This window comes from Coloeus monedula, assembly GCF_965178545.1.
Source record: "Coloeus monedula genome assembly, chromosome: 28".
Taxonomy (NCBI): Eukaryota; Metazoa; Chordata; class Aves; order Passeriformes; family Corvidae; genus Coloeus; species Coloeus monedula.
In genome coordinates, this window is record NC_138808.1 from 4,795,866 (window position 1) to 4,818,707 (window position 22,842).

Sequence of the window (22,842 nt, forward strand, 5' to 3'; positions counted from 1 at the left end):
GCTGGGCCTATTCTTGGCCCCTGCTCCCACCTATGCACTGAGTTGTGCCTGTTCTCAGCTCCTGCTCCCGTCGGTGCGCTGAGCTGTGCCCGTGCTTGGTGGCTGCTTCCATCGGTGCGCTGAGCTGCGTCTGTTCTCGGCTGCGGCACCCGTTTGTGTGCTGAGTTGTGCCGTTCTCAGCCGACGGTCCCATCGGTGCGCTGCGCTGTGCCCGTTCTCAGCTGTGGCGTCCTCACAGGGGTGTAACCCAGCCTGGGCAGTGCCACCAGCCGGGGACTCCCCCCCGCCGAGTGTCCCCAGCCTGTCCCCTCGTCCCCGAAAGGCGCCGGGCAGGGCGGGGGCCCCGCGGGCCTTATCAGCCGGGCACAGCCGCGCGGTGTTTTCGGTGCTTTCTCCCAATCTGTATTCCGGGGGTGACGCCGCGTGTCCCCGCGTCCCGCAGGATGAGCACGGCCGCCAGCCCCGAGCCCCTGCCCGAGCCCCCCGCCCCCGGGCCCCGCTGCCCCCCCCAGGAGGACCCCGAGTTCCTGCGGGCGCGGAGCGGGACCGGGGACCTGCGCCAGGACTTCAACCTCATGGAGCAGAAGAAGCGGGTGACAATGATCCTGCAGAGCCCGGTGAGCCCCCGGCCCCACGCTGGCCCCCCTGTCCCCAACCCCCTCCCGCCTGTCTCCAGCCCCGTCCCACCTGTCCCCAAACCCTGTCCTTCGTGTCCCCAACCTCTTCCTTTGCGTCCCCAGTCCCGTCCCTCCTGTCCCCTACCCCAGCCCTCTTGTCCCTGGCGCCATCCTTTGTTGTCTCCGCCCCATCCCTCGTGTCCCCAAGCTAATAGTTGTCACCACATGGTGGTGCATCTCCCCACCTGGCAATGTCACTGCCACGGTGAGCTGTGCCAGCAAACCAGTGGGGTCACTGACACCACCAAGACGGTAATGCCACCAATCTGGTGATGCCACTATTGCCACTCTGTCACCAAGCTGGAAATGTTACTACCGCCAAGCTGGTGATGCTGTCACCACCACCATCACTGTGCCACCAAGCTAGTGGTGATACTGCCACCAGGCTGGTGATGCTGGCACCACCACTGAGCCACCAAACTGCCAGTACCACTGGTACCAAGCCAGCAGTGCCGCCACCACCAGGTCACCCAGCTGGCAGTTCCACTATTGCCATGCCACCAAGGCGATGCTGTACCTGACACCAAACTGCCAGTGCCACCATCACCGTGCCACCAAGCCAGCAGTGCCACTTCCACTGAGCCAGTGATGCTGCCCCCGCCCCAATGTCCCCAATGGTCCCATCCACCCCGTTGTCACCTTGTCCCCGGTGCCGCAGTCCTTCCGGGAGGAGCTGGAGAGCCTGATCCAAGAGCAGATGAAGAAGGGGAACAACTCATCCCACGTGTGGGCACTGCGGCAGATCGCTGACTTCATGGCCACCACATCCCCCGCCACCCTGCCCACCTCCCCCATGGGTACGCGGGGCTGGGGACGGGGCGGTTTGGGGACACTCAAAAGGGGTTTAATTGGGGGAGGGGGATGGGAAAAGTCTCAAAACATTGGGGGCCACCAAACCTTTGGGGTCACAAAAACAACTGCGACCTTCAGGGGCATCAAACGCTTTGGGACCACCAAACCTTTGGGACCTTGAAGACACCAAAAACCTTTGGGGTTATCAAGCTTTTGAGACCTTTGGGGCCCACCAAACTGTGGGGCCCCTAAACTTTTGAGATCCTGGGGACTCCTAAACATTTGAAATCATCAACTCCTTGGGATCTTGGGGTGCCACCAAACCCTTTGAAGACCACCAAATCTTGGGGATCACCAAACCTTTGAGGCCTTGGGGACCTCCCAAAACTTTTGGGGCCACCAAACCTTGAGGTCCAGCAAACCCTTGGATCCACCAAACCTTGACAGCCACCAAACCCATTCCCTCAGCCCTCTGCTTCCCTGTCCCTGGTGAACCCCCCATGGTTTGGGGGGGTCCCAGTGCTGATGGGGGGTCCCTGATCCCCAGGGCTGGCTTCGGTCACCCCCATCAATGACCTGCATGGGACGGAGGGGCCAGCACTAGCCAAGGGCGAGCGGCTGATGCGCTGCAAGGTGGGCAGCATCCACCGGCTGCTGGACCTGTACGGCTGGGCACAGCTGGGACATGCTGCCGTCACTGTGAGCACCCCAACACCAGGATGGGGGGCTGGGGTTGTCTTGGGGGGATTTGGGGTTGTTTTGGGGGAATTTGGGTGTTAATGGGGCTTTTGGTACCTGTTGGACCTGTATAGGCTGGGCACAACTGGGACACGCTGCTGTCACTGTGAGCACCCCAAAACCCCACAGGAGATCTGGGGGTTTGGGGGAGTTGGAGGAGGTTTGGGGTTGGTTGAGGTGGATGTTGGGGGAATTTCGGTTATTTTGGTGGGATTTGGTGGTTTTGGGGGGCTTGGAGTTTGCTGGACCTTTTCAACTGGGCAGTTAGAGCACACCACCAACACCATCAGCACCCCAAAACCTGTACGGGGGGACAGGAGGGTTTGGGGGTGTTTTGGGTTTGGGGAGGAGTTTGTTAAGGAGAATGTGTTGTGTATTGACGTGTGGGATTTTGGGTGGATTTTGGATTGAGGGTGGCTGTTTTGTGGTTTTTTGGGGGTGAGTTGGGTGTCTGGGGAGGTTCTGGATGGTTGAGGTTTGGGGAGTTTTAGGACTTGGAGTTCTTTAGCGGGGTTTTGGGGGGTTTGGTGAATCTTACAAGGTTGGGAGCTGTTGGGTTCCTAGAGGGATGTTGGTGATTTTAGGGGCTCTTGAGGGGTTTTGGATATTTGAGGTTGGTTGGGATTTTGAGGGTTTGTGGGTTGTTATTTTGGGTCAAAGTCTGTGGGGGTTGGAGGTTTTGGGGTTGTTGGGTTCCTTCGGGGTATTGGTTGGGAGAGGAGTTTCAGAGATTTTTTTTTAACAGTTTGGGGGCGATCAGAGAGGTGTCGGGGTTCAGAGGTGGTGTTTATTTGGGGATATTTTTGGCGTGTTTCTCACCGCACTCCGTCCCCCATGGCAGCTGCGGGTCAGCAAGGAGCAGGAGCACTTCTTGGTGGCCCCACAGGGGCTGGCATGCAGCGAGGTGACAGCGGCCAGCCTGGTGAGCCTCCCCCTCCCTCCACGGGGCTGCCTGGGGGGGAGCAGCCCCCCCTGAGCCCGCTGTGCCCCCCAAGGTGAAGGTGAACGTGCTGGGGGCCGTGGTGGAGCAGGGCAGCACCGGCTTCGCGCCCGACGCCCGCAGCTTCAGCCTGCACGCCGCCATCTACGCCGCGCGCCCCGACATCCGCTGCATCGTGCGCCTGCACACCCCCGCTGCTGCTGCTGTACGGGCTGCAGATGGGGGAACGGGGCTTGGGGGCCTTTGGGGAAGCTGGGTTCAGGGGGGATTTGGGAGGTTGGAAGGGTGTTTTGGAGGCGTAGGGGGATTGGGGGTTTGGGGAGGTTGGGTTTTTTGGGGGGACAAGGGGATCTTGGAGATTTGGAGGGGCTGTGAAGGACTTGGGTGCCTTGGGAGTTTGAAGGGGTTTGGGGGATTTGGAGGCATTGGGAGCTTTTGGGGGCACATGAAGGGTTGGGGTGATTGGGTGATGGAGGTTTTCTGGGGGTTGGGGTTCTTCGTGGGCAGTTCATTTTTGGAAGGATTTTGGAGTTTGGGAGGTGGGGAGTTTGGGGAAATTTAGGAAGTTGGTTATGGAGGGATTTGGTGGGGTTGGAGATTTTTGGGGACTTTTTTGGGGGGTTATGGGATTTTTGGAGAGGAGTTTTGGAAGGGTTGGGGTTTTTTTGTGGGGGTGGGCTTTTTATGGGGTGTTGGTGTTTCTTGGGGGTATTTGGGGTTCCTTGGCCCCCCTGCCCTGTTCCCCCCCGTGCCCAGGTGTCAGCCATGCGCTGCGGGCTCCTGCCCATCTCCCGCGCTGCTCTTCTCCTGGGGGACGTCGCCTACTTCGACTTCCGTGGGGAGGTGGAGGATGAAGCCGATCGTGTGGAGCTCCAGAAGTGCCTTGGGCCCACCTGCAAGGTGAGGGGACACCCCGGGGGACGCGGGGGTCACCCCCCCCATCCCCTGCCCGCCCCGCTGACGTCCTGCGCGGGTGCTGCAGATCCTGGTGCTGCGGAACCACGGGGTGCTGGCGCTGGGGGACACAGCTGAGGAGGCTTTTTACAGCATCTTCCACCTGCAGGCCGCCTGCGAGGTCCAGGTGAGCGCGGACCGTGGGGTGAGCTGCGTGTGGGCCCAGCAGCCTGTGCCAGGAGCATGCCCTGAGCTGTGCCAGCTCTCAGCCCCCCACTTCCATCACCGCTGAGCTGTGCCAGGTCTCACCCCTGTTACTCCCCCGGGTGCCAGCGCTGGGCACAAGGGTGGCTGTGGGGCTCATCCCCAGTGTCCCCAGCTCAGCGGTGCCCGGTGCCCACGCAGGTGTCAGCGCTGGCGAGCGCGGGTGGCGCGGAGAACCTGATCGTGCTGGAGCGGGCCCAGCAGCGCGTGCCCCACGGCCTGGGCGCCGTGCGCCGTGCCGGCACCACCTTCGGGCCCCTGCACAAGAGCCGCCTGGGCGAGCATGAGTTCGAGGCCCTCATGAGGATGTTGGACAACCTGGTGAGCGCCAAAACCCATCCAACCCCCCCCAAACTGCGCTCCAACCCCTCGGTTTATCCCCGTGTTCCTGACTCCCCGCTCTGCGCTTTTCCAGGGATACCGCACGGGCTACACGTACCGCTACCCCTTCGTGCAGGAGAAGAGCAAGCCCAAGAGCGATGTGCTGATCCCTGCCACCGTGACAGCCTTCGTGTTCGAGGAGGAGCCCGCAGGGACCCCCGCCCTGCGCCAGCATGCCCAGAAGCAGCAGAAGGAGAAGACAAGGTGGCTCAACACCCCCAACACCTACACCAGGGTCAACCTGGCCGAGGAGCCGCAGGGCAGTGCCGGTGGCCAGAGGACAAAGACCACGGTGAGGAGCAGATGGGCAGACAGGGGCTTGGGGATCAACAGCCAGAGAGGTGGAGGGTGTCCTGGTTATTGATCCCACTAAAATCTGGGGTGTAGGAAGTCCTAGGGATCCACCTTCATCCCGTAATAATGATTGTTTTGAAATCCCACCTCCCCATCCCAGTGGGGCCGAGTGCCATCGGCTTTATTGGGGTCTTGCCTCTGTGCAAGATGCATTTATTTGGGTCTCCTCTCATTTACTGGGGTCTCCTCTCATTTATTGGGGTCTTCCTCTATGCAAGATATAGGGGTCTCCATTTTATTATCAGGGTCTCCCCTCTATGTAAGATGCATTTATTGCAGTCTCCCCTCTACGCAAGATGCATTGTTTGGGGTCTCCCCACATTTATCAGGGTCTCCCTGCTACATAAAGTGCCTTTATTGAGGTCTTCCCTTCTACACAAGACATGTTTATAAGAGTCTCCCCTCTATTATTGGGGTGTCTCCCTCGTGCAAGATGCGTTTACTGGGGTCTCCCCTCCATGTAAGACCTGTTTATTGAGGTCTCCCCTCTACACAAGATGTTTTTATTGGGGTCCTCCTCTATTATTGGGGTCCTCCCTCTATGTATGATGCATTTACTTGGGTCTTCCTTCTATGCAAGGAGTGTTTATTGCGGTCTCCTTTCTCCATTGGGGTCTCCTTTCTCCATTGGGGTCTCCCTTCACCATTGGGGTCTCCCTGCATTTATGGTGTTTCCCCTCTACTACTGGGGTCTCCTGCTCCCCAAAACACCTTTCCCGGGTTTCCTTCCCCGGCCCCACAGTGGCTGAGAGCAGATGAGGTGGAGAAGGGCAGCAGTGGGACCCCCATTCGCATTGAGAACCCCAACCAGTTTGTGCCGCTCTACACGGATCCGCAGGAGGTGCTGGAGATGCGCAACAAGGTGGGGGCTGGGGGACAGGGGGGCCTCGGGGTGCTGGGGGGGGTTATCCCTGTCCTTGGAGGGGGATTTATCCCTGTCCTCACCCACAGATCCGGGAGCAAAACCGTCAGGACGTGAAGTCAGCCGGGCCCCAGTCACAGCTGCTGGCCAGTGTCATCGCCGAGACCAGCCGCAGCCCCGTATGGCACCTGTGTGACCCCGTGTCCCCAGCCCTGTGACAGACACCCCGTGTCCCCAGCTTGGTATTCCCAGCCCATGTCACGCCAGTCACAGCTGCTGGCCAGCATCATCACTGAGACCAGCCGGAGCCCGTTATGGCACCCGTGTCACCCCATGTCGCCAGCCCATGACACCCCATGTCCCCCGTCACAGCTGCTGACCAGTGTCATTGCTGAGACCAGACACAGTCCTGTCACCCTGTGTGCCCCCCATCTTCCCACTGTATCCTCAGGCCACTATCACCCCATGTCAGCTCTCGTCCCAAGCCCCACACCACCCCCCATGCCCAGCCCCAAGTCCCCCTTCCCAGAGCACCCAGCCTTTCCCTGGCTCCCCAGCATTCCACAGGTCCAGGGGCAGTGGCACCACTCCGAGGGCAGGGGGGACACTGCTCAGGGTGGGGGGGCTGACACAGCTCCAGAGGGTGTGGCACCTCTCCGGGGGGGTGACACCACTCTGGGGGTCTCTTTCAGTCCACTGAGAGCCACTTGGGGGATGCAGAGGCCAAGGAGGGCCAGGAAGAGGTTCCCCCTGAGCCAGAGCCCCCCAACCCCTTCAGCCAGCTCACGGACCAGGAGCTGGAGGAATACAAGCAGGAGGTGGAGAGGAAGAAGCGCCTACAGGGTAGGAGAGACACCCCAAAATCCCCAAACAGCCCTGGGTGGCACTGAGGGGACCTGGGGCCAGCATGTCTCTCTGTGGCAGGTGAGAAGGACGCGGCAGCAGAGGAGAGTGGGGCTCCGCCACCAGAGCCACCCCCTCCAGAGCCCCCAGCGCCTGCAGAGCCTACGGAGGGTGAGTGGGGTGATGAGCACCCCAAAACGAGGGGTGGGGTCCCAGTGAGCAGCGGGAGTGGGGGCACAAGGGCAGCTGTGGCCAAACCACGTTGAGACGCAGCTCGCTGTCACCTTGTGTCCCCCTGCCTGTCCCCGGGGGCTCTCTGCTCCAGAGGGGCCAAGCTCCAATGGGGATTCATGGCAGGAGGATGTGAGTGTCTGCCGGTGGCTTTGTGGGGTGCAGGGGACACCCCTGTCCCCCATCCCAGTCCTCACGCTCCGGCGGGTGCGATGGGCCCGTTGTTCCAATCCACAGCGGGTGCCGGGGCGCGGCTCGGGGCTGCTGGCTCTGCCATGGTGTCTCGTGGTGTCTGTCTGTCTGTCTGTCTGTCTGTCTCCACAACGTCTCCTTTCTCTTTCCTCCCCGTGTGCCTTTCACCCAAGGAGTTATCCCTGAATCCCTGGCGCCGTAGTAAGTACGGAGAGGCCACCCCGGACAAGGGACATGGGCTCGGGGGGATCTTCGGTCTCCGTGGCCCACTCCAGCCCCACTCAGGGGAAATCCCTTAGGAAATCCCTTGGGGAATCCCTCCTTTTTGTTGCTTCCTGCTTTTCCTGCTGCCTCTTCCTGGCTCTCCATCCCACATCGCTTCTTCCCGCAGGGAGGGGGGAGGCTCGGGGAAGTGGTGCCTGTGGCAGGACAGGATCAAATCCAAGCATTCTCTACCTGTGGAGGCCAAATCCTGCTCCTCCCCAGGTCCCACTGGAGATCTGAGGGGATAAAATCCCCACAACACCAGTGCTGCTTCCCCAATTCCCTGTTCCCTCTCCCCTTCCCAAGGTGATAAGAAGGCCGATGGCAGCCAAGCCCCCCCTGATTCCACTGCCAAGAAGGAGCCACCAGCGGTGGTGAACGGGAAGGATGAAGAGCAAAGCACTGAGGAAAACCTTGGAAAAGGAGGGACAGACCGGACAACCCCCAATGCTGATCAGGATGCCCCCAAGGAGAAGGAGACAGTGACCAGCAACCCTGTGTCCCCCGACGGTTCACCCTCCAAATCACCCTCCAAAAAGAAGAAGAAATTCCGGACCCCATCTTTCCTGAAAAAAGGCAAAAAGAAGGAAAAGATTGAATCTTGAGTCTCCCAAGGCCTCGCGCGTGGCCATCCCGGGGATCCCCGGGATCTCTGAGACCGGGAGCGCCGGGGCGGGGGGCAGCTCCTGCCTCGTGCGTCTGGCCGAGGCGCGGCCCAAAACCCCCGGATTCTGGCTGTTTTCCGGGTCCTCCTGGCACAAGGCACCTCGTCCCCCTTGTCACCCGCCTCTGGAGGTGGCCACCGAGCTTAGAGAGACTGTGGTCCCCGTTTGGGGAAATTCCCGCTGCATCTCCCTCCCCACTTTCCCTCCTGGGCTCCGGCCCCTTTCCACCATGGGCCGAGGGTTGAATTTTCTCCACCAGAGCCCAGATCTGCTTGATTTGAGGAAGAAAAGGGTGTTTTGTGGTTATTTTCTTCACCTTCTGTTTCAAGCTCTGCTGGAATGGCACTGGCTTCATCCCCAGGGAAAACTGTCCATCGCTTCGCCAGGAGAATGGGATAGAGCTGAAGGCAGGGGATTGCTTTTCCTGAAGGAGAAGCTGAGGTTTTTCCTTCCCAGATTGTGATCTTCCTCTCGCTGGGCTAAAGAACCACTTCATCCCCTTCTCCTGGTACCCCCACCCTGTGTCCTCCCCAGCCAAGGAAGAGCAGCAGGATTTCCCACCACTGGAAAAGCCCCCATCTCACTGCACGACCCGCACCTGGGAAAATAGGGGAAAAAAACTCCGGAAATTGTCTGTGTTATTTAAAACTGAGCAAAACTCACTCACTAAGTGCTACTTCGGGATGAACACACGCTGCCAATTCCCGCTGGCCTCCGCTCACAGTGACCCTGTCCATGCCGGATCCCTGCTTTTCCCAGCTCTGGATTCCCAGCACAAGTTCAATCCTTCCTGGCGTTCCCTTCCCTCCCAGCATTACAACCTCCTGGCCAACCCCTTCCCGGGAAGAGCCGCAGCCATGCCGATGTTCCCCACGGCCATTCCAGCGCTGGGATTTGGGGACAAACCAACGGGATCAGCCCTTCACCCTCCCAGTTTCCTGGGGTGCTTGCCCTGAGCCTTCCTGCATCCATGGAGTCCTGTCCAGGAGGTCTGGAATGCCCCAGAACACCCCCCATTTGTGCTTTTCTCACCCCAGCAGGATTTTCCCATGTGCCATCACTGTGGTTTCAAACCTTTTCGCTGCTGTGAGACAGCTCATGGGGGTTGGATCCCTCTGGAAGAGCAGGAAGCCCACAGAATGGGGGGTGCAGGCAGGGACTGGGGCACAGAAAATAGCAGAGAGACCCCCCAGACAGGGATCTTGCCAGAGCCCCATGGCCAACTTGAGCCTGGATTCTGGGGAGAGCCTTTGTCCCCCTGCCCAGTGTCCCCCCACAGGTCCCCATCCCACTCCTGCAGGATAGGGGGGACCGAGGGGACACACTGAGCCCCTAAGCCCCCTCTGCATCCCCAGCCCTGTCACTGGGGGGGCTGTTCCTCACTGCCACTGATTTTAAGGCTCTTTGAGGCCGTTTTTGTCCCTGGGCCTGTTCCCCCTTCGTGACCCAGGGCAGCAGAGACAGCTGCGTCACCTCCCCGGGGTAGCACTGTCACACCTGGGGGGAATTCCTGAATGACAGCACTGCCACACCCCCCAGCCCAGCCCGGAGGCTCCCCCGGGGGTTTTGTCACCCCTTTGGCCCTGGGAGTCTGTCCCCAGGGCCTTTGTCACCCCTTTTTCCAAGGGACACTGGCTTAGCGGTGGGATTGATTTCCCCCTCCCATGAAATTCTGGGGAGTTTCAGGTAGGAAGGGACAAAGGCTCCAGTGCCAGCATCATCACCATGATGAGGGTCCTGGCTGCGCAGCTGGAAGGAGACAGGGCCAAGATCCCATCCCAGGACCACCCTTCGGGAAATTCCCCCACCCTCCCTCCCCTCGATCCAGCAAGGCTCAGGGTGCGGGTCTCTCCAGGGGCAGGCAGGGAGGGGCAAATCCCTGATGCGGGGCCTCCGCATCTGCACCTCCCCTGGAAAACAGAGGCTGATCGCATGTTGGCAACGGGGAAAGGCAAGTCCAGCTGGACTCAGCATCCGTCCTCCCACCTGGGGCTGCCCAGGAGGGCCCCGGTGGCGGTGGGGGTGTTGAACCCCCCGGAATGCCACCGGGATGTGGCATGTCCCCGCGTGTGACAATCGCGGCCGGGAGCGCGTGGAACGCCGGTGTAAATAAACCCCGTGTTTGGCACCCGGCAGCGCTCGGAGACTGAGGGGCGAGGGGGTGGGATGGGGATGGAGGTGGTTGTGGGGATGGGATGGGAATGGAACGGGTCGGGGACGGAGTGGGGGCTGGGATGGAGGTGGAGAGGGGGGTGGAGCTGAGGATGGGATGGGATGGGAGGGGAGGGGAGGGGAGGGGATGGGATGGGTCGGGGATGGAGCTGAGGCTGGCACGGGGGTAGAGGTGGAAATGGGAAGGGGCTGTGGGGCTGAGGGTGAGAATGGGATGGTGTCACGGTTTAGGAATGGCACTCCCCAGTTCAGTGCCCTCACTGAGACGGCCCGGAGCCGCTGGCACTGGAGGTGCCGCACAGGGGGAAGGTTCCAGCCGCTCCTCAGAGAAGCCCCTCCTGAGCCCCCCACTACCAAACCCAGGCACAGCCGCAGACACGTTCGGACTCCTGGCCGGGCCGGCACCGGCCTGCGCCCGCCTGCTCGAACCCGGGGCTCCGAACCGAGGGTGCGGCGGGGAAAGGCCGGGCCGGGCCGGGCAGGACGCAGCGAGCGAGCAGCGGCCAGCGCAGGGTGACGGCCCCGCCTTCCTCCCCTCCCCTTCCTGCCGTCCCCTTCCTGCCGTCCGCTCGCTCTCCGGGCTGGGCGGGCTCGCGGGCCGGGGCTGATGCGGTGCTGATCGGCTCGGCCCCCGCAGGCTCGGCCCCGCTCCGGGCCGTCGGCGCCGGGGGAGCCCCAGGGCGGGGCTGAGGGGGGCCATGGGCCGCAGCCGCTCCCGGTCACCGCCGCGGCGGGGTGAGGGGGCACCGGGGGCACCGGGGGGGCAAGGGAGCCCCGGGGGAGGTCGGGGGGGACCCGGGGGACGGGGCACGGGGGGAGCCGCGTGGAAGGGCCGGGCCCGGGGCTCCCCCAAACCCGCGGGCGGGGACTGAGGTCCTCAGGGCGGGGGGCGGCGGGGAGGCCCCGGTTCCTCGCTCTGGGGAGAGCAGAGACCCCCTCCCTCCTCATCCTTATCCTCCTCTTCTTCCTCCTCATCCTTATTCTTTTCCTTCTCTCCTTCTCTCCCTCCTCTTCCTCCTTCTTTTCTTTTTTCTTTTCTTCCTCATCTCCTTTTCCTTCTCTTCTCCCTCTCCCCATCCTCATCTTCTCCTCCTCTCCTCCTTCACCTCTCCTTCTCTTCCTCTCCTCCCCCCTCCGGCTCTTCCCACCCGTCTCCACCTTCCCCAGGTTTTTGGGGACCATCACCCTGTAGCTGGATCTCCCCCTTCCTGGCTGAGCCCCCTCCGGGTGATTTCTCCCCGGATGATTCCCCCCGCTCCAGGTGGAGCTTTTTCCTGCTGCTCTTTCCACTCCTGGGGATGCCCATAGGGGTCCCTCAGCCCAGAACTGTCCTGGGGGGTCAGGGAGGGCTGGGAGGGGCTGTCCCGGGGTGTCTGCTTGGGACCTGGGATGTTCTGCGGGGATTTCCTTTGGGAAGCGGGCACGGAAGCAGGAGCTGACCCTTCCCCGGGCAGAGCGCCGGCGCTCGCGCTCCACGTCCCGGGACAGGGACAGGCGGCGGCGGGAGCGATCGCGGTCCCGGGACAGGGACAGGAGGAGGAGCCGGTCCCGCTCCCCACACCGGAGACGATCCAGGTGAGGGCAGGGACCACCCAGGTGAGGGCGGGGATTTTCCGGTGAGAGTAGGGATGATCCAGGAGAGAGCAGGGACACCAGCATGGGGTGGGCGCAGCTAGGTGAGGGCAGTGTGAGTGACCCGAGGACGATGGGAGCTCCAGGTGGGATTTCCAGGTGGGAATTGCAGCCCCACCTCGTGTGCCCCAGCAGGTCCCCACGCCGGCATCGCTCCAGCTCCTCGTCACCAGTGCGGCCCAAGGAGCGCCGGGATGAGGAGAAGAAGGAGCTCAAGGACTCCAAGAAGGAGCGGCAGATCACAGGTGAGGGGGCATTTTTCTCTTGGAACACTCCCAGATGCCCTGTGGGGCCGGGACCAGCCCAGGGACACCCAGATTTTTGGGAATCCCAGCCCGAATTTCTTCCCGCAGAGGAGGATTTGCAGGGCAAGACAGAGGAGGAGATTGAGATGATGAAGATGATGGGGTTTGCCTCCTTCGATACCACCAAGGTGAGCACAGGCCCGGGGCCACTCCTGGGGGCTCCGCTGTGGCACCTGCCCTGTTTGGGGATAATCCATGGGGTTTTGGGACGTTTCTCCTCAGGGGAAGAAGGTGGACGGCGCCGCCAATGCCTACGCCATCAACGTGTCCCAGAAGAGGAAGTACAGGTGTGTCCCCCCTCCTTTGGGATAGAAAGAGGATTTTGTTTTGTGAGGTAACTGTGGCCTCTGTCTCATGGTGATCCGGCTTCCAGGCCTTGGGAAAACGGGAATTTTGTGAGGTTGAGACACAAAAGTAGAGGTGACAGTTCTCCAGATCCCCCTGGGAATGGGGGAATCAGGATGAGGAGTGAGGAACATGTTAGGAACAGGTGGGATGTGCCCAGTGAGGCCTGAACAGGATGGGAGCAGCAGGAAGCGACACTGTTCCCCTGGTTTATTCCCAAAAAACACCCAACTTTGTCAATTCTGTTCCCCTTCTGATGGGAGCCTGGGGGTAGGGCCAGGCAGTGCTGGTGGGATCCTCACACAGCCCAGCCTCCAGAGCAGCTCCTCGCTGGGAGCCTTCCTGCCCATTTCTCGGTCAAATCCATGTGGAACTGGGGTCCCTGTGGCCACTGAGTCCTGTTCCCAGCCTCCCCCAGGTATTTTTGTCCCGATTTCCCTGGATCCAGGGCTGACTCTGGCTCCATCCTCATCCAGGCAATACATGAACAGAAAAGGAGGATTCAACAGGCCCCTGGATTTCATCGCCTGACACTGGGACATGACTCCCACCACGGAAGGATTTTGCTTCCCTGCACTCTCCTGGGTGGCTCCGATGCTGGATTCCAGTGGAATTTGGGTTGTTCCCAACAAATCCCACAGCCAGAGCCACCACGAGTTTCCGTTTCCCGGGTTTTTGTTATTATTTTTTTACAAAAAAGGTCGGTTTCTGGCTGGGATTTTGCTGTGTTTTCCCTGCTTTTGGTTTGTTTCCCTGTTAATAAAACCCCAGATCTATTTTTTCCTTTATTTTTTATCATTCAGAGATAAAGCAGGGCCTCGATTCCCCCTCACACAAATCCTTGGGAATTGATACCATCTTGGTTTGACCCCTGACCGGGGTGGGGGTGTCCCAGCTCTGGGGGGGTGTCTGTTCCTGTCCCAGGGGCCCCCATTCCCGGGGGGTCTGTCCCTGTTCCCGGGGGGGTCTGTCCCCGTTCTCGGGGTGTCTGTCTCCATCCGGGGGGAGGGGGGGGTCTGTCCCCGTTCCCGGGGAGGGTCCCTGTCCGGGGGGGTCTGTCCCCATCCCGGGGTCACTGTCCGGGGGGGTCTGTCCCCATCCCGGGGGGGTCTCTCCCCATCCCGGGGTCCCTGTCCGGGGGGGTCTGTCCCCATCCCGGGGGGTTCTCTCCCCATCCCGGGGTCCCTGTCCGGGGGGTCTGTCCCCATCCCGGGGGGGTCTCTCCCCATCCCGGGGTCACTGTCCGGGGGGGTCTGTCCCCATCCCGGGGGGGTCTCTCCCCATCCCGGGGTCCCTGTCCGGGGGGTCCCCGCCCGCCTCACGTTGCCGCACGTAGCCGAGGCTCCGCCCCCTTCCCCGTCCGGCCTCGCCATTGGCTCGGCGGCAGGAAGTGAGTCAGGGCAGCGCGTGCGGCCAGCGGGGCGGGGCCGGCTGTGTGGGCGGGGCGCCGCGGGGGGTCGGACCAATGGCAGGAGGGCGTGGCGCTCTCGTCCAATGGCGGCGAGCGGGGGGCGTGTCCTCAGGCGCGGCCACGCTCCTTCTCGGCCGCTCGTGGAGACGCTGGGCGGGGCCGCCCCCATCCTCCAATCAGCGGTGGCGCTGGGCGGGGCCTCTTTCCGCATCCGCCAATGAGCGGCGGCGGGGGCGTGGCGCGCACGGGGTCTGGCGGAGCGGCCGCTCGGGGCGGGCAGAGGCCGCCGCGACCCCCCCGGCGCCGGTTGCGGCCCGTCCCGGCCCCGCCATGGCCGCCCCCCCCCGCCTCGGCATCCAGATGCTGCTGGAGGCCGCCGAGTTCCTGGAGCGGCGGGAGCGAGGTACCCCCCGCGCCCCCCTCGGTGGCCCCGGTGCCCCCGGCCGGGCCCCGCGGTGACCCGCGCCCGCCGTTGTGTCTCCGCAGAAGCCGAGCACGGTTACGCCTCGCTGCGACCCGGCGGGAAGGACGGGGAGGCCCCGCGGCGCCGCGCCAAGACCCGGAGGAGCGGCAGCGGCGGCAGGTGACGGCAGCACCGGGCGGGGCGGGGGAACCGGACCGAAAGGGCCCGGGCGCTGTAGGGCTGCGGGTCCCGCCTGGCCCGGCCGGGGAGCGCCCGCACCGTGCGGCCGGGCCCGGGGAGCCCCCGCTGTCACTGGGCGTGTGTGACGGGCCCGAGGGGGCTCCGTGTCCGAGTGTCCGTGCCCGCCGAGGCCCCTGTAGCTGGGCCTCTGGCCGGGGTCACCCCCCCGGTCCCCGCGCTCTGGTGGAGCCCCGCTGCCACCGGGTGTGTGACAGGGCCGGGGGGACCCTCCTGTCAGGACGCTGCTCAGTCTCTGCTGAGGTCCCTCTGTCTCCAGGAGTGTGACAGGCCCGGGGGGCTCCTGTCCCCAGGTGTCCCGGCGCCGGGAGGCCCTGCTGTCACTGGGCCTGTGGCCGGGCCGGGGTGACCCCCCAGTCCCCGGGCTCTGGTAGCGGCCCCCCGCCGCCCCTGGGGGTGTCACAGAGCCGGGGGCACCCTCCTGTCTCCAGGTGGTTGGGGTACAGGGAGGTCCTCCTGTCACTGGGTGGTGACAGCAGTGGGGGACCCTCCTGTCATCAGGTGACCGGGCTCAGTTGTCCCTGGGTGTGTGACAGGACTGGGTGGGGCTCTGCTGTCACCAAAGTCCTCCTGTCACCGGGTGTCTGACACCGTGGGTGGGACCTTTCTGTCCCTGGGTGACCAGCCCAGAGAGGTCCTGCTGTCACAGGGCCCTGGCAGGGGTGGAGGGGACCCTCCTGTCACCTCCTTAATTATCCACCCTGAAACCCACCCTGAGCCTCCCATTATCCCTCCTTGGCTTTTCCTCCCCTTTATTCCCCCCTGGTTGTTCCTCCTTCTTATTCCTCGCTGATTTTAAATTCTAAACCACCTTTTTTCTGAGTTGGAAGTTGGCTCCAAGCACCCACATTGAATTTCAGGAGCAAATCCCACCATCCTGGAGGCTTTATTCCATTCCTTTAATAACCTTAAAATCACTTGGATCCTCATGGTGGGGGAACCTTCAGCTGATTTTGGGAAGGGCTGGCTCCAGGATGTGCCTCCAGCCGAGGGGAAGCTGTGAGGGGCAGCAGGTCCATCCCAACACGTCACCGGCGCCAGATCGTGCCAGGGAGGAGCCAGGCCCTGATGGCACCACATCTGTCACTTCTTTCCTGGTTGGGAGCGATCCCGTCTGCGCGACGCCACGGCAGCCGACCTTTGGCAGCTGCCGGAAAAAATCCACCTGGATTTGTCCGTGCTGGGATTCCCGGTGTCTCCCAGGGCCGGGGCGGCTCCGTGTCCGCCCACGCTGGGGTTTGGGGTGTCAGGAGCCCCTCGGGGGGCAGCTGAGGCCACTGGGCTTGAATCAAACAGGCTCCAGGTGAATCCAGGGGTTTGTGCTGCCTGGACACGCTCCAGGTTTCCTTCTCAGAATATTTTGTTTGCTTCAGGCCAGTCTATTACGGTTTTCAGGAATAAAAAACATATTCTGAAGGGAAAGCTGGTGATCAGCTGAGGTTTAAACTGGTGGGAATCATAATCAGTGACTCTGTGGGCACGAGATCGCTCTGGAGAGGATGTGGGAGCCACAGGTGTGGGAGCTCCACCTGCCCCGGGGTGAAGCTGCCATCCCCTCTCTCCCTGTTTATTTTGTCCAAAATTAAAATCCATCAATTAATTCATATTTTTCTAAATACTGGTGATGGTGAATGCAAGCCAAAAGAGAAAACAACCGTTCCAGGAAGGATCCAGGTGGAAGAGAGGATGGATTTGTAATTCATGATTGTGGAGGTGATGGGAGCTTCACCCCTGCCCGTACCAGTGCTCGGGAAGTGTTTGGATAATTTAGGATCAAGGAAAAAACTCCTAAGGCTGCAGCCCATGGCAACCCCTTGGTAAAGGGCTGGGTGTGAAACATATGGATTTATCCAGGAAAACATTTAATGGAGCGACTGCACGGGAGCCGGAGAGCTGAGCCCTTCCATTGTGCCAGGATAATCCCAGCCATTGGAGTGGGAAAAACATTTTTGGGGATGTGGGAGGTGTGGCCCCGATATGGCCAGAAAGCCAACAGAGCCACTGGAGCAGGGTGATCCATCAGGAAGGGCTGCTGGAAAAGTGAAGGAGACCTTAGAGAGCATCTCCCACTACTGTGGTGGTGACATCCCTCATTTTTCCTTTGGTCCATCCCTTATTTTCCCTTTGGTGACATCCCTTGTTTTTCCAGCACTCCCAGATCTTGTGGGGCTATCCCAGTAGACACCCCCCTCCAAACAGCCTGTGGGTTATTCCCACATTTATGCTTTCAGGCACGTAACAATGTTTTTCCCAAATTAGAGTGGAGCTGCTTGAGGTCTCTGTAGGTTTTTGGAGGTCAGTAGGCAGGGAGGCTGCTCTTCCCTAAGCACCATTCCTGGGAGCACGAGCAGTGTGGCCTCCTGTGGCTTCTTTCCTGGATTTCAGTGGAGGGAAAATCAGTCATAGCTTGTGTTTTCCACCTTTTCCCAGCATCATGGACATTCGAAGTTTCAGTCTTGAGCCAGATCCTGGAGTCAGACACGACCACTCAGATGCTGCCCAGTGCCAGATGGAGCAACTTCCAGCACTGATACCACTGTTAATCCCAATCCCAACTCTAAATTTGAGTCTCTGGATAAAAATCCCATGTTATGGTTTTCCTGACCCTTTTATTGCCATTTATCTGGCAATTTCTGCAGCTGCATCCCACCATTCACCATCCCTGGGTATGGAGCTCTGGAAGCCCCTCGGGTTTGCATCTTTTCCAGGGAGCCTTTGCTAATTCCTACATGTTAATCCCAACTGTTAATCCCTAATCAGGCAGAGGAATTAACTTCTTCCTTCTTTTCCAGGTCGACACACAATGAGATGGAAAAGAACAGGTGAGTGCCAGAGGAGCTGGGCTGGGGGGAATTATTGCTTTTCCAGAGGTATTCCAGCTGAGATTTGTCCTGAGTAAATCCCACTTTTTTTGCCTGTGTTGTCATCCCGAGGTCCTTTGGGTGAGGAAACCTTGTTCACTCCCAGTGTATCCCAAACAAGACCAGCAGGTCATTGCAAAATCCGTTTGGAGCTGCCTGGGATCGGGCGGTTCAGAGATGGGTGTTACAGCCCATTCCCGAGGATCTGACCTACATGTTGGGATTGGAGTAATGGACACAGGGAAACTGGGATGTGCTGGGAGCATCCCTGCTTTCAGCAGATAAAGGGATTTCCTCCAGGAGCTGGAGTTTCCCTCCAGCATTAACATCCTACCTGTTAATGTGGAGAAAATCCAGAAGTTACAGGAAGAGGGAGGATTCCTGGAGCACAGTCAGTGCTCCTGCAGGGACCTGGTTTTGTTTTGTATCCAAAACCACCCTGTTCCTACTAAAAATAGGGAAAGGAAGCACTCCAAGGGATTTGCAGCTGGGTGTTAGCCTAGGCAGCTTCAGCTGTCAGCAGGAACCAAACAGCATTCCTGAGGTGGAACCTTTTTGGGAAGAGAATGACAAAAAGTGGATATTCTCACCCAGAATTCCAAGGTTATTGGCATTTCCTTGCCTGGGATCATCCCAACAGCCCAGGATGCCAGCAGGGTTTATCCATGAGGTTTTTCCAATACATCCTTTTGCCTGGCTGCAGTTTTCTCACAGTTTCTGGAAGCCCACGGAGGCTGGGAAGGCTCCTGGTCAGGTTTAGCTCCCACCACCCCAGTTTCCCACACCAGTGGGGTGGGAATGCCATTGGGGAAGCTGATCCAGCTGTGTGCTCCCGTTCCAGGCGTGCCCAGCTCCGGCTGTGCCTGGAGAGGCTGAAGGGGCTGGTGCCGCTGGGAGCGGCGGCCGGGCGGCACACGACGCTCAGCCTCCTCACCAGGGCCAGGCTCCACATCCAGGTGAGCTGGAAAACGGGATCAGTGCCAAGAGCAGCATCCCAGTACGGGGCAAGTGCTGGGTTGGGCTGGGATAACTGGGAGACCACTGGCATCATGGTGGGATAATGGGGGGAGGAGTGGGATTGGGCTGGGGTAACTGGGGGAGTGCTGAATTGGGCTGGGATAGCTGGAAGAGCACTGACATCAGGCTGGGATAACTGGGAGAGAGCCGGTACTGGGCTGGGGTGACTGGGAGAGTGCTGGATCAGGCTGGGGTAACTGGGAGAGCACCAGCACTGGGCTGGGATAACTGCGGGAGTTGGGATCCATATGGCTCCACGTCCCAGGCGTGTTGAAGACGGGAGTGCCTCGGGAGCCGGTGGTGGCTGCGCCGGGCTGGTTTGGGCCGGGAATGCCAAGTGGTTCCGAGGGCATCCCGGAGCTCAGGGTGCCGTGGTTCCGAGGGCATCCCGGAGCTCAGGGTGCCGTGTCCCCCTCCGCAGAAGCTGGAGGACCAGGAGCGCCGGGCCCTGCACCAGATCGAGCAGCTGCAGCGGGAGCAGCGGCACCTCCAGCGGCAGCTGGAAAAGCTGGGAATCGAGCGGGTCAGGATAGACAGCATCGGCTCCAGCCTCTCCTCCGAGCGCTCTGACTCGGATCGAGGTGAGAGCCCGTGCTGGGGGACGGCCGGCGCGGGGTCTGGCCGTGCTGGAACTCCAACCATTCCCATTCCTCTGGCAGAAGAGATGGATGTGGATGTGGAGAGCACGGACGACCTCCCGGCCGACCTGGACTGGAGCAGCAGCAGCCCCAGCGACTCGGACGAGCGCGGGAGCCTCCAGAGCCTCGGCAGCGACGAGGGATATTCCAGCTCCGGCGGGACCAGGGCGAAGCTGGCGAGCAGCCGGAAGCTTCCTGTCGGGATCTAGGAAGCGCTTCCCATCGCCGTTCCCTTGGGATCCCGTTAGCCAGCACACCGACCCCCCCAGCATTCCCTGCACGGAAAAACCTGAGCGTCCCGCCGATCCAGCTGCTCCCGGGGCTCCGTTTGCACCGCCGGCCGCTCATCCCGGCCGAATCTCCTCTGCCAGGCCCTACATTCCAGCCACACGCGGAAACGCCCGGGAATATCTTGGCAATAACAGCGACCTCAAGAGCCTTCCCTGGGTTCTTTCCCAGGCTGTCACTGCCCGGTATTCCCGATCTTCTCTACATTTGGGTGGCGACATCACGTTCCCGATCCTCAGGACCCAAAAAGCTGAGTTTTTGGGAGCAGATCCGAAAAGAGAACCGGCCCTTTGTGGAGTTTCCACCGGGACAGAGCGGAGCCAGGTTGGGAACAAAGAGCATTTCGGGCACAGGGATCAGCCTCAGTCGGGGGTCCCTTCCCCCCGACTCTAAATATTCAGGGACACCCCATCCCAGTCGTCCCGGAGCATTCCTGGCGTGGGGAGCAGCGCTCCGGGGGCGCAGAGCCATCCTCACCCCTCGGGTCGGCCGCCTCCGGGCTGGGAAGTTTCTGCCCTCCCTAAACCCAAATGGGACGTCCCACCTCCCGTGGCACGGCATTCCAGGCTCCTGGAATTCCCTTTCCACGCTTCTAGTCTCGGGGACAATTTTTTCTACCTCGGAGGGAGCCCATGGACTCTCTCCACCCCTTCAGCACAAAGATGATGCCTCTGCTCAGCAATAACCCCACGGGACTCCCCGGATCTGGGATTTTTCCAGGCTCGTGGAGGGTTCCAGAAGCCACCACAGGGAGGGAAGCCCCGGAGGGCAGGGGGATTCCGAGCCGGAGCACACGTGAGCTGTCCGTGGTGTGTGTTCGTTTCCCAATGCACTGGAGGGAGCATTCCCACCACTTCCTGCTTGTAGAGATGCTCTGGGAATGCTGACATGTAGAGAGCTCTGCTTCCAACCCCTTCCTTTTCCCCTCGAGCTGGTCCAAGGGCTTTTCCAGCCCCATGGAGCTGGCCAGGCCCTGGGGAGGAGTCGGCAAGGAGCTCTCCAAGGGTTTAGGATACAAAGGCGGCTCTGCCAGTCCCTTTCAGGAAACACAGGTGCTGAAAGGCATCGAGATGCTCCATGGAGTGCAAGGGGATGAGCAGTGGGAGACTCCAGTGCTTTCCTTTGTCCTTGCCCTTTTCTTTTTTCTTTTTTTTTTTTTTCTTTTTTCTTTTTTCTTTTTTCCTTTCCTTTCCTTTCCTTTCCTTTCCTTTCCTTTCCTTTCCTTTCCTTTCCTTTCCTTTCCTTTCCTTTCCTTTCCTTTCCTTTCCTTTCCTTTCCTTTCCTTTCCTTTCCTTTCCTTTCCTTTCCTTTCCTTTCCTTTCCTTTCTCCTTTCCTTTCTCCTTTCCTTTCCTTTCCTTTTTCTTTTTCTTTTCCCTGTTCTTTTCTTTTCTTTTTTCTTCTTTCCCTTTCCTTCCTGTTTCCTTTCTTCCTTTTCTTTTTCATTCCTCCTTTTCTCCTTCTCCTCCTTTCCTGCTTTTCCTTTCCTTCTTTTCTCCTTTTCTGTTCCCCTTTCCCCCTTTCTCCTTTTCCTGTTATCCTTTCCTTTTCAACACCCCAATCCCATTCCTGGCTCACTTGGGGAAGTGGGAAGCTGCCCTCAGGCCCCACGAGTTGCCCAAATTCCCCAGGTTCTGGCTCTTTTGCTACGTGCTGGCTCCTAAGAGAAAAAAAAAAAAAAGCCCAAACCACAAGGAATTTTCCTTTAAAGCTGCTGGAATTTCTCACTCCGGCATTGCTGCAGACCATGGGCACCCGAGCTCAACTCCCTGCGCCTTCAAAAAGAGGGAAAAAAAGGCAAAAAGATGGAAAACACCAAGAAAAAGAGGAATATCAGTCCTTGGGGGCCAGTGGCTCAGGTGGCTTTTGCCAAGCTCCATCCTTCACCTGGGGAATCCCAGTGGAACCCTCGGGGCAGGTGATTCCCCGCTTTGGGAAGACCCTTCCAGAGGTACAAAATACTGATTTTTGGTTGGTTTTGGACATTCTGAAGGTTTGGCCTCAGCACAAATGAGGGGTTTTGGCAGGTTTGTGCCTTTTTGAGTTCCCAGCGCCTTTTTTTCCCCTTTTTTCCTTCCTCTCCCAGACTGACCCTTCCTGGCCCTTTGCACTGTCGGGCTGTGCTCCGGGAACCCCCAAAACGCTGCACTAACCCGGAATCTCCGGGTCCCCATTGGTGGTGCCAGCCTTTTCCTGGAATTCACTGATCCACCAGCATTCCTATGAAATAAGCTGCAGGAAGGACTTTTTTTATAGGTTGTGACAAAAATCCAGGGAGTGGGGGGAGTCGGATCAAGGCACGGATGGGTGGGAATCAAAACCACCCATTTTTGGGTTGTTTTTCCTTTCTTTTTCCTTATGGAAGGCAGATCCCGAACCGCCAGTCCCGGGAAGCACCAAAATGTTTGTTTCATCCTTATTAATTTTTCCAGTGGAGCCATCCCGTCTCCACTCAACCTTTCCTTTATTATTCTTTGGGACACCTCTTATTTGTGCTTTTCCATCATTTTTTCTGTTCTTTTTGCTTCCCAAGAAGTGGATCCACCCCAGCCTCGGCTCCGTTGGGCAGTCGGGAGTGGACACGGATCCCATTTCCAGCCGTTCCTGCTGTAAATATCCCATTGTTGGGCTGAATCCCATGTCAAGCCAATAGAATGGTGCTTTTTTTTTTTAGGAATTCCGTGTTTTAGGAGATCTTTGCTGTGTCCATGGATATTTCTGTCTTGTTTGATTGTTAGGAAATAAATTATTTCGTTACGAAAGAGACACGTGAGCTGGAATTGCTGCAGGAAGGGAGCGGGAAGGGCCCGGGGAGGGTGAGGATGGGGATCCACCCTCCTCTGGGGGGTTGTGGGGAGTGAGGTCGCCCCTGAGCCTCCTCTCTCCCGGCTGAGCCCCGCCAGCTTCCTCCGCCGCTCCTCATCCCCGAGCCCTCCCAGGCGCTCCCGGCTCTATCCCGGTGCTGCTCCCGGCTCTATCCCGGTGCTGCTCCCGGCTCGGCCGCTCCCGGGGCCGGGGCTTTGTCCCTTGTCCGGTCCCTGGGCTGTGCCGGGGGTCACCCCTGGATCAGCCGGAGCAAACCGGCACCAGCCCCTGCCCCAGAGCTGCCGGACGGGGGGCACAGGAGAGCCGGGAGGTGCGGGCTGGCACTGGGAGCTGCGGCGCGGGGCGTGGCACGGGGATTTGGGGCACACGGGGGCACGAGGGGGGCAGAAGGACGTGGGAGGGACAGGGGGACAGGGCACGGGGGTGGTACACGGGGTGACCGAGGGGCACGGGGGGGCTGTGCCAGCCTGGGACCCATCCCGGTGCCTCACCCGGGGCAGGTGCCCCCCTTGGGGTCCCGCCCTCCGGCCGCGCCCGCGCTGAGGGCTCTCGAGTGGCGAGTGGGGACAGGGTGGTGACCGGGGAGGGACG

At 60.3% G+C, this 22,842-nt stretch overlaps 3 protein-coding genes across 3 annotated transcripts; all 3 read left to right on the plus strand.

Annotated features, from left to right (window-relative positions):
* Positions 1-423: 423 nt before the first annotated feature.
* LOC309582829 (beta-adducin-like) lies at positions 424-9,947 on the plus strand. Its single transcript, XM_082298215.1, has 14 exons — positions 424-617; positions 1,336-1,474; positions 2,017-2,168; positions 3,049-3,129; positions 3,203-3,352; positions 3,904-4,047; positions 4,130-4,228; positions 4,447-4,626; positions 4,721-4,978; positions 5,783-5,902; positions 5,992-6,081; positions 6,595-6,745; positions 6,827-6,916; positions 7,739-9,947. Exons 1-14 carry the CDS (start codon positions 444-446, stop codon positions 8,035-8,037), a joined length of 2,127 nt encoding a protein of 708 aa, XP_082154341.1. The 5' UTR covers positions 424-443; the 3' UTR covers positions 8,038-9,947.
* Positions 9,948-10,831: 884 nt separating this feature from the next.
* Positions 10,832-13,339, plus strand: SNRNP27 (small nuclear ribonucleoprotein U4/U6.U5 subunit 27). Its single transcript, XM_082298193.1, has 6 exons — positions 10,832-11,004; positions 11,724-11,844; positions 12,037-12,146; positions 12,255-12,334; positions 12,429-12,493; positions 13,028-13,339. Exons 1-6 carry the CDS (start codon positions 10,968-10,970, stop codon positions 13,080-13,082), a joined length of 468 nt encoding a protein of 155 aa, XP_082154319.1. The 5' UTR covers positions 10,832-10,967; the 3' UTR covers positions 13,083-13,339.
* A 915-nt stretch (positions 13,340-14,254) lies between these two features.
* On the plus strand, positions 14,255-22,187 carry MXD1 (MAX dimerization protein 1). Its single transcript, XM_082298431.1, has 6 exons — positions 14,255-14,365; positions 14,449-14,545; positions 17,416-17,445; positions 18,326-18,440; positions 18,923-19,082; positions 19,161-22,187. The coding sequence occupies exons 1-6, from the start codon at positions 14,293-14,295 to the stop codon at positions 19,346-19,348; spliced, it is 663 nt and encodes a 220-aa protein (XP_082154557.1). The 5' UTR covers positions 14,255-14,292; the 3' UTR covers positions 19,349-22,187.
* The last annotated feature ends 655 nt before the right edge of the window (positions 22,188-22,842 follow it).